Source organism: Pangasianodon hypophthalmus, chromosome 2, assembly GCF_027358585.1.
Source record: "Pangasianodon hypophthalmus isolate fPanHyp1 chromosome 2, fPanHyp1.pri, whole genome shotgun sequence".
In the NCBI taxonomy this organism is placed as follows: Eukaryota; Metazoa; Chordata; class Actinopteri; order Siluriformes; family Pangasiidae; genus Pangasianodon; species Pangasianodon hypophthalmus.
In genome coordinates this window covers 15018959-15029703 of record NC_069711.1, presented here as the reverse complement: position 1 = coordinate 15029703, position 10745 = coordinate 15018959, and the positions used below count along the sequence as shown (strand labels likewise).

Genomic DNA, 10745 nt, shown 5'->3' with positions numbered 1-10745 from the left:
TCTTCCTCTCTCTCTGTGTGTGTCTGTGTGTTTATGAAGAAGAAGAAAAAGAAGAAAAAGACAAATCTTCACATACTCCCCCGTTCCTGCAAGCAGCCCTGCTGAATCAGCACAGAATGCAGTCTACAATTATATAAGCATTTGAATTTGAATGAACCCCAAATGATTTGCAGTCATTTTATCCTGCCATGATCCTGCCATGCTAGGCCCTTAACCTTCAATTGCTCAGTTATGTAAATGACATAAAAGTAAGTCGCTCTGCATAAAGGCATCTGCCAAAAAAATGCCATAAATGTAAATGATTTGGAGTAATCTTACCCTGACTTCAATGTATCACTGGATTCTTTTAGCACTGAAGGCTATTCTAATGGAAAAAGTGTTAAACCCTATCAAATGGATCCTGTTTTCTTTCTTCCTTTCTAGTTTTGATATAAAAAATGGCAATAAACTATAACTCATTTATTGGGCTTTCAGGCTCTTATCATATTTGAACCATACTCCTTGAGCAAAGTTTTTTTTTTGCACTGCACAGTAGGTCAGACAAAACATCATCTTTATTTCCAGTCTTTACATTGATTTTTTGGGCAAACAGTAATGCTAGAATAAAGCAGTAATGTGTGTGGTTCATGAGGGATAAAAATGTGGTTTTTAACGTACCTCTTACTAACATTCCTTCATCAATAGGCCAGACAGCTTTTCAGTGCCAGACTATTTTGGTGCAGATGTTAATTGATGTTAATGTTGTCAGAGCTTTGTGGTTTCACCACAAAATACCTCTATCCTGATTTTTTTATGCTCTTATTGCTTGTTCTACTTGTTTATGATTTATTTAGACTCTCTGTCTTCAGGTAAACATAGACAAAGGGAGAAAGCATCCACGTCTTTTAATGTAAAAAATTTAACAGCCAGAGAGGAAAACAAGACAGTGTCATGTAAATGAGTTCTCAATTTCTTTTCAAAATCTGACTTATTTTTAGTTTCCCTCATGCACAGAAATTTAGATGTAGAGTTTTTACTTTTCATAATGACTTCTCAATCAAACGCCTTCCATTTCTTGACATAGATACTTCTTGGGCAAAACCATAAACAAAGCAAGTAATCAGCCACACCATTGGTCATGCACCACTCTGAGGTCAGGCTATAAATTAACACGATTTGCAATTAGCACCTGTGCTAATGACTTAACTATGACTGGCAGTAAATCTTTCATCTGATGGGGAGCAGAACAGAGTTGGATCAATTAGATGAAATGGATGTGACCTAAATCTGTCAGACATAGGGGCAGGAGGGACAGTAAGACAGTCTCAAAAAGAGTCTTTCCCTAGTGTGTGTGTTGAAGTTGATTAAGCCGTAGTAGCTTCTGTGTGTGATGGTTTTGTGGTTGCTTGTGTGCTTATAACTGTATGCGCTGTGTCTCATTGCGGTGTTGATTTACACATTGGTGCATTTCTGTGTATTATGGCTTCTAAGGCAGCAAACGCCCTGCTCTATTATTGGTACATACAGTGTGTCTAACATGTAGTTTTGAGAATTCTTTGATGATTTAAGGCAAGGCAGTATTTTCTGCAGATCTGATTTGAAAGAAGTGTTAATGTGCTGTAGTTCTAAGCTTTTAAAGATCTCTAGTCCTGTTTATTGAATATTTCATGAATTATGCATGACGAATAGGCTCAGCTGAATAGTTCCTTATTTGTGGCAGTTAGTTTTTCAAAATGTAAGTTAAATTGTATCAAAAATCTCCCTAAAATATAGTCTATGAAACAAACAGTTTCCACTGCTTTAGGGTGCTCCAGGATTTTGACCTGTGCAGAGAGACAATACCAGAGAGTGAGGGGATAGTGTGTGTCAGCCTCATTAGTGTACATGTCTTTGGCTTAATTTATCATACAAAGGATAAGTGAACAAAAGGACAGAAGTATTTCACAACATATACATAGACATATAGGAGACAGTAGCAAACAATACAAAGAGGTTTTCTCACTAAATTATTTAGTAAATACAATCCCTTTAAAATAAATATTTTATACTATGCAAAACTAAGAGATCCGCATAATTTATTCCATTCTCTACTCCCATTCTCTAGAAAGTATTTTAAAAATATACATTTACAATTCTTCACCCCACCCACACCAAAGTCTATTGTAATCCACAACTGCTGAAGTATCTAACTATCATTTAGAAGAGTATGTCACTCCCAGCATTGTTCTTCTGTACAATCAGCAACATCAAATGTTCTGCTGTCTTTCCTTAATGCTGTATAAAGTGTTTTCAGTGCTGTCCCATCAGTTCCGGAAACAATAGTTTGTGCTCCATGTTGATAAATATTAGTCAATCAACTGAAGAGCATGGCTTCAACAAATGCTGTAGATGATGCCTTTGTGTTTTATAAGCATTTGAGGAGGAATTCCACAATCATATTCATACATTCATTAAAAAAAGTAAAACAAAACATTTAGCTGTATGCATAATCAAATAAGTAAAACAGACAATACATTACTTCCTCTCAAGAGTGGGTTGTAACATGATTTGACCAAAGAAAGCAAATCACAGTGTCTGTATCCTCTGAAATCACTCCACTTGCATATCTCTTCAGAGGAATATTTATGAAAGGTTGGGTTAAAGAGATGGGAAAATGAAGGATCTGTTTACACAAGACATTATGTCTTTTACATGTTGTCAGTTGTTTACATATTCCTTTATCATTTTGGTTTCTCTTGCTCATTCTCATACATGCAAACCCTTTTGGTTAAATACACATACCTGCAACATGGACTGGTAGTATAACACATACAACTCTTACTGTTGGTACATAAAACTAAGGCCAGTTTTGAGGAAGAATCATAATAAGAAAAATGGCTCTTTGCACTAAATGGCTTTAGTAAATGTCTAATTCTATTTGTGTTTGGAGGCTACTGGGGTTGGAAATTTCAACCATCAGCCAGGTCAATCAACAATCCTTGAACTGCATTTTGGCTGGAGGTTTCTGTAATTCCAACAGCTTGCTGGCTCGAGCAGCAAAGTGATCTAAAAGTTTCTACTATCTACTCGGTATTTATTCTGTCCATGTAAAGCATGGCAACTCTTATGGTTTGTGTAGATTTAGAATAATGTTAGTTAATTTATAGTCATCAGCTTTCTATAATTCCAGTTGTTATAGGCTACATTCCCTGTTTTAATTATTGTCACTTATTGTTTTAGAGTGTCCTCTGTCTCCTGAAATCATATGATTCTCTTGTCCCTTTGAACGTCCCTCCAAGGAGAACAGACTGTTTTGGCCCAGCATTCTCTGAGACAAATCAAGGTGGTTTGCTCCTCTTTGGTAAGAACTGTTGCTGAGCTTGGGGCTTGTATTACCTAACAGACGTTCAGAAGGACTAGAACCTTGTCCATCATGAAGGTGGTCATCATCATCTGTATCTGCATCAATGTACTTGCTGATCGATGCATCATGAAATGTGAAAACAGTTGGTATAAGTGTCTCAGGAGTCTTAGGTGGAGTCTTGCTGCTGGCAGTGGTATAGACAGACACTTCTGGACTCATAATGGACCGATCAGAACTTTCTGAGAGAGCAGCAGTGCCTCCCCCCTGAGCCGAACCTGCAGTAGGACCTGTGGTTTCTCCTGAGAAGAAGTTGACCTTGAGAGACCTTGTTTTCAGAGGGTTACTGATGCGAAGACCACGAGGGCTGTCAGAGAATAATGTTCGTCCAGGCTTGGGTGGACCAACAGGCTTCTTCATGGTCTCGTACTCATGGGTTGTCTCAAGTCCCGGGTTGACACTGACTCGGCTAGGCTGATTTGAGATGGGACTGTGTGAAAATCTTGAGCTTTCCAGAAAGTCTGTAGCACAACTGATGAAGCTGTCAATACTTGACATGCTTCTCATATCCATCACACCTTCTGTTGTGGTGGGGGTCTGATTAACAGGAATGCTTCTCATTTCCAATTCATCTCTTCTCTTTGCCAATTTTGACAAGTTACCTTGTTCCTTACTGTTCAGGTTGGGCTGGGATTGGGTCTTGGCCATTTTGCTGTACATCTCCTCCAGCTTCTGGACATTAAGATGTTGTGGACTGTTTGGGCTGGTGGCTCTAACTGGAGTTTCTTGCTCCTTCCCAGTGAATGACTTATTGGAACTGGTTTCTGAGATGGTGCGCTTAGGTGTCCATTTCCAGCGAGTAGGTGACATATGACAGTTGTCCTGCACTTTGTCTGTCTTTGTGATGTTTTCTTCTGTCTTCTCCATCACCACTACATCCATTAGCTCTGCATTTCGAACAAAAGCATCCTTTATATTCATAGATACTATACTGCCATTTCTCTTGGCTCTTTCTAGAGCCTCACGCCTTTTGATGGCTTTCTCTTGTCTTTTCTGTTCCTTGTAGAACTCAGAGAAGTTGTTTACAATTATAGGAATAGGTAGGGCAATGACTAGCACTCCTGCAATGCAACACAGTCCCCCAACAATCTTTCCCAATAAAGTCTTGGGGTAAATATCTCCGTAGCCCACAGTTGTCATGGTAATGGTGGCCCACCAGAAGGAAGCTGGGATGCTCTTGAATTTTGTGTCTTCTTCATCTTTTTCTGCAAAGAAGACCAAACTAGAGAATATCATGATGCCCATGGCTAAGAAGAGGATTAGCAGACCCAGTTCATTGTAACTGCGACGTAATGTGAAGCCTAGTGACTGTAGCCCAGTTGAGTGGCGAGCCAGTTTGAGGATTCTCAAAATTCGCATAATCCGAAAGATCTGCACCACTCGCCGTACATTCTGGAACTGCAGTACACTCTTGTTGGACTCAGTCAGGAAGATGGTAACATAGTATGGAAGAATGGCTAGCAGGTCAATGATATTCAATGGGCCTTTGAAAAACTTCCATTTACTGGGTGAGGAGAGGAAGCGAAGAAGATATTCCATGGTAAACCAAGCGATACAGACTGCTTCTACATGGGCTAACTGAGGGTTGTCAGTTGCTTGCCCAAACTCGTCTATGTCCTGAAGCTCTGGGAGGGTATTGAGAGACAAAGCGATGGTTGAGAGAACAATAAACAGGATTGAGATGATGGCCAGAACCTGTGAAAACACAAACAAACCCAGAACTTGTCAGTCTTATAAAAATGGACTATGAAATAATAGAAAAGACTATAAAAGTGGCTCAGCAGTTAAGTTCTGAGTGGTTGGTAGTAATTGTTCAAAGCCGGAGCAAGGCCCATAATATTCATTTGGTCATCTACATGCCTGGATTGGATCATACTCCAACTGTAAGTCACTTGTCTGTTAAATAAATATAAGTAAATGCAGCAGTACATATGAAAATAACAATTTCAAAGAATCAACTAAGATCTTAAAAATGGCAAATTTGCAGTCTAGCGTGGTGACCGGAACAAGTAAGGCCCCCCAAGATTTGATTGCTTCTGCTCCATTGGTGATATAGAATTTCCTTTCAAATCAGCTTTGAATTACCTAATAATAGGAGTCTTTTTCTGAAACTGATGTTTGAGACATATTACTTATTCATAATTCTCTTATTTAGCTAACAGAATGTGGACTATGAATGTGGAGTACACATAAAAACAAAAACAAAAAAACGAAAAAGAAATAGCCGATCTCTAGGTAATATCACATTATATACCATGTGGACACCTGACCACTGAACATCCCATTCCACCCTTTGCTGCTATAACAGTCTCCACTCTTCTGATTCTGAGAAGGCTTTCCACATGTGTGTGTATATATGTATACAAATACATTTTAGACAATTATTTATTTACAATCTTGAGGCAAAGGTTTGGGGAAGACGCACATATGGGTGTTATGGTCAGGTGTCCACATACCTTTAGTCACATAGTGTAACAGTACAAAATCTATGGATATACCCAACTATTAATCACATTTCATATTAAGAAGTATTACAAAACATTGATTTGACAAGTAGCATTGTCATACAAGTGTAGATGACCAGTCACAGTGGCAGATAAACACTGCCAATGAAAACCCTGTTTAAAAAGAGTCTTATAAAAGAAATCCAAAGCTTGCATATTCTGACATGTTGTTTCCTTGGTAACCAGCTCTGGCACAGAGCATGTGGCACAGATATGTGTGTGTGTATGTGTATGTGTGTGTGTGTGCGTCAGACAGTAAGAGTGCAGAGCTTTGGATGTGGCACCAGGATGATTGGATGAGGGAGATGGAACTTGTTTGTGGTGACAACAGCAGGCTGTGATTGTTGAGAGGCACTGTCTCTTCAGAACTGAGCTGTGATCCATGCCCTCTCTATTCGTCTCTTTCTCCTCCCTCTTTGACTTGGTCTTATAGTTGTTCTCTACTCTTTTCACTCTTTTCTTTCCTTTTACATATGCCATGCTCCCACTCTCTTTCTTTCACTCCTCTGTTTTCTTTGTAGTCAGACACAACTTGCTCTGCTAGGCTTTGGGGAAGATAGCTTCACAGAGATGCTAGAATGGCTTGAGCTTAGACTGGGCATGATTATGTTTGATGCATGTACTTGTGCCTTTTTGTGCTAGAACAGAGAGTCACTTTATCAGTCCCATACACTGTACGGGATAACTCCGACATGAGTCAACACCCATTAACTTAGATCTTTTTTGATAGCCCAGAGATAAACAGAGAGAGAGCAATAATTCTGTGACAAGCTACAACTCAGTACATCCTCTGCTCGAGAGCCTCCACATGATGGAAAATGGAAAGAATAATGGTTTCAGATTTTTATTAAGGCCAACGCCACTGGAGACTCTGATAAATGAAAAAGTAATGTAATTGTCTGAGTTGAACATTTTATAGAATGTCTTTAATATCTTATTAATATCATAAAAGAAAACTCTAAGATTTTGTATAAACACTGTGAACAGATACAGCTGTATAACATATACCCCATAGGATGATTTTAGGGAAATATTTTTAGCTGTTTAGGTTTAGCTGTCTATGTGCCTAGTTACTGGAAATATCTGTCACAGCATGTAGTCTTCATTATCAAAGTCAATATCCCAAAAAATAATTGAAAAGTTATATTTTAAATATTCATTTTAAACACCACCCTTTGGGTTCTTTGTCATATTAAGGTAATTTTTCTTACCCTCTGACCTCTCCCCCCCCTTTTGCACACAACATGCATTTAAAGGAACATCATGGCATTTGATATGCAGTAATATTACAGCTGGATTCAATTCACTTTTGCATGCATTTGATCTAATTTGTTCTACATTGCATAGAACATGAAGATATTGTCTCACTATAATAAAATCATGTGGTAATGTGGTATGACACAGATGTGACACATGGCAGTTGTAGCCAATCTGATATGTGAAGTGTACACAGGTCAGAGGGACACAATCCTTGGTGGAAATCATCTTGTCATGTACTTCATGAAGTGGAATCAGACCCAAACATGGTATACACGTATCTATATTAACATCAAACTGGATTATTGAGTTAGATACAGCCAGCATGTGTACAAATTTTATAAAGTAAAAATCAACATTTGGTGCTTATAGAGAATAACACTTAATCGAGGCCTGGGAGGAACAGGATAGAGCAAGCTGAGAAATGTGAATATTTGCAGTGTGCTTTCAGAGAGTGTGAGAGAGGGAGAAAGGGTTCTCTCTGAGTCAGTGTAGTAGGTCACTAGAATATGTAGGAGCGGTCTTGAGAGATACACCAGCATCTCACAGCACACACTCATCTTCGTGAGGACTCAAGTGTGACCGTATATTTCTGTGGCACTGTAGAACAAGGGCTACACTGTATAGTTAGTGCACACACACACCTACTGGCAATACCACACCCCCACACCTGACTATTTCATCTTCTCAAGGGGCTTCTGCACTCAGAAGATGTGTGTGTGTGTGTGTGTGACATTGAGAGTGAGAAACAGACAAAAAGGTGCTGCTACATGAAGGATTGCAAGGCAGGGGAGGAGGCCACGTCCCTTCTCTCCCCCTCATCTTCCCCTTCTCCTTCCTTTTTCTCAATGTCATCACTGTTTGAGAGTGGACACAAGCTCAGATAGGATTATATTCATGTATTGTTTGCTAAATGATGAGGCATGCATAACTGCTTTAGCTATTTGTACTTTTATTGGCAAGTATGAATATTTAAAATAAATTAAACAATTTATCTTTGAAAAAATGTTTTTACTTTTTAAAATTGCTCTCACTCTCTATGAACTCTCCATACTGTTGTCTTAGACCATTTCCTGTTTCCTTGAGTTAATTGCACATATGTAAAATCCCTTTGTCATCAATCATCACGTGGAAAAAGAGCATTCAAAACAACACAAGAAGTTAGTGGATGAAAATACACAAGCAGTTACAAAGCACAACGAACCTGGATTTCAAAAGTCTGGAAGAGTAAAGAAAAAAAAAAGATTTTTTGGTGTTGTAGAGTTTCAAAAATAAACTATTAGATCCACATCCATATGAACCAGCCATATGAAAGGTTGCATGTAAAAAGCTCCTCCTGAGAGCAACTCATAAAATGCAGTGCCTGAACTTTTCCACCATCACTTGAGCTACACTGGAATTTTGTTTTCTGGTCATATGTGACCAATCAATTTTATGACACAGAATTCATAAAATATGACAGCTGTATTTAAGAAATCATTGGTGTTTGAAAAACGTTGTGTTAAAATAAAAGCAGAAATGCCCATATGTTCAGGCTTACACGATAACTCATTGCATGTACTCTTTTTCATGGATAGTGACAACATATATTGACTGAATGTCTCTGGGATTATCAGCTCTGTATAGGAAGAAGTGATGTTTGCGTATGTCAGCCCCAGAGAGCATTTTGTGTCTATGAATTCATAATTTCATATGAATAAGCAACATAATCAAAATGTATAATAGATAGGATGGTGTCTCATATATTGCTGGTAAGGCTAATACACCATCAGTGCAAGGTGTGATGTGGAGTACTTAGTGATTAGAATCAATAGCAAAAATGTCTGTAGCCTAGAAACAGCAAGAGAGATATAAAGGACAGATAAAGAAATGCACTTCTTCTCCTGCAGGCTTAGCCAAACAGGGGGAGCGAGGAGCCATGTGAAGATAGAGATACTACGGGATCGTGAGTGAGAGAAAGTGAATGATGGAGGTAGTAATAAATGAGTGGAAACATCATGGCTACCTAGGGCAAAGGACGACAGAGGATAAATATAATAGGATTGCATTACTATTTAAAGCCGTCTTGGACAAGAAGTTTCCTCAGAGGACGCAGCTGTCTCTGAGCCTCAGTTACTGGGCATAGGGTGTATTTTTCCTGTGTGTGTGTGTCTATATTCAGTGTGTTCCTCTATGTTCCTCTCACCTTCACAGTCTTCTTGTCAGCAGGGGGTCAGTAGGGAATTCTCTTCTCTTCTCTCTGATCTGCCCATGCTGTTTAGTTTTTAAAGAATCACAGATGGAAGGATCTAATCCTGTTACTTATGCTTCGGTTGTTGTCTACTTAATGGTATGTATTTTTATCTCTCTCCTGCTCCTTCTCTAGGCACAGTGGTATAAATTTTAAGCATGGCTTAATGTTCCTTTCAGTGAGGTTGTTTGGGTCACAAAATAAAACTTTTTATGAACAAAAAGACTCTCAGATATATTTTAGCACATATTGTAATCACCAAGGATCCCAAGTGAAGCAGTAAACACACACATACACACACACACATAATCGTGGGAGAGCAGCTAGAGAGGAGTTTTATTTTCACACTTCTTTTCTTTTCCTCTCATCCTTTTAATCAATATTCTTTCTTGCCTCAACTGTAAAACAGGCATCAGCACTCACAAATGGCCTGGCTGTCTTTTTTCAGACAGAGGGAGAGAGAGATTTACAGGCTGACAGACAGAAATGCGCTTTGGTGCAAAGGAGGATCCCACTGCAATGCTTTCATTAGTGAGAGAAAAGTAACCACAAAGAGAGTAAATAGTGCTTCTGCACCTCTATGAAACACTGTAATAATACCACCAAGGAAGAAAGCTGTCCTTGTCCACTCAGTCCCTTACAAACCTTCTAAATAAATTAGGCACAACAGGGTTGTGGCCTCTACCCAGCATGGAAAGCCATTACTTTTAGATCTCTTTATTCATTATTTATTTATCTAACTACAGTGAAGGCCAGTCTAGGTGTCTGCTTGATTTACAGTAATTATTGGTGATATGACAGGAGTGGCCTTGATGATGAAGCCTTGTTGCTTATTTGGTGACACTGTCTATTTAGTAGGGTAAGATTAGAAAGCCTGTTAGTTATGGGTCTATATAAAACTTTGACACAATAGAACACTGGTACAGCAGACTTATGGTTACTCTGATGTAGTCCACACATGCACTACCTCTACTGCACTCGCTGTAGTGTGTCCTCTCGCCTGCTTCACACACCTACATCCACCAGCTGGCCACAGTTGATGAGGTTGATGGGATTGTTAGCACCACAATCATTGCAGGTGACTGAGAGAGTGTCCTGCCCTAATGGACCATTACTGCCGTCACACTCACACTCACACACACACACGCAGGTCTTCCGTCTCTGTGGAAGCAGTCAGTGGTAAGTAAGTGCACAGAAGCAGCATAATTCTTCTGTGACAGTGTGACAGTGCTTCAGAAGTGCCATTCCCATAGCCAGCTGTGTGTAAGTGTGTACATGTACAGTCCATGTTGTGTGCTTACAGCTGTATGCAATAACAGGGTTAAAGTTTTTTTGTATTGTAGTATCATATTATAGGAGTGTATTTACGGAACTA

The 10745-nt window shown here is 39.1% G+C and overlaps 1 protein-coding gene across 1 annotated transcript in view; it reads right to left on the bottom strand.

Annotated features, from left to right (window-relative positions):
* Positions 1-536: 536 nt before the first annotated feature.
* Positions 537-10745, bottom strand: part of LOC113524957 (potassium voltage-gated channel subfamily B member 1) — a 39377-nt gene continuing 29168 nt past the window's right edge. Inside the window, exon 3 of the mRNA XM_026911392.3 lies at positions 537-5074. Within this exon, the coding sequence (XP_026767193.1) occupies positions 3173-5074 (1902 nt within the window). The 3' untranslated portion in view covers positions 537-3172. The remainder of the gene's footprint in view (positions 5075-10745) is intronic.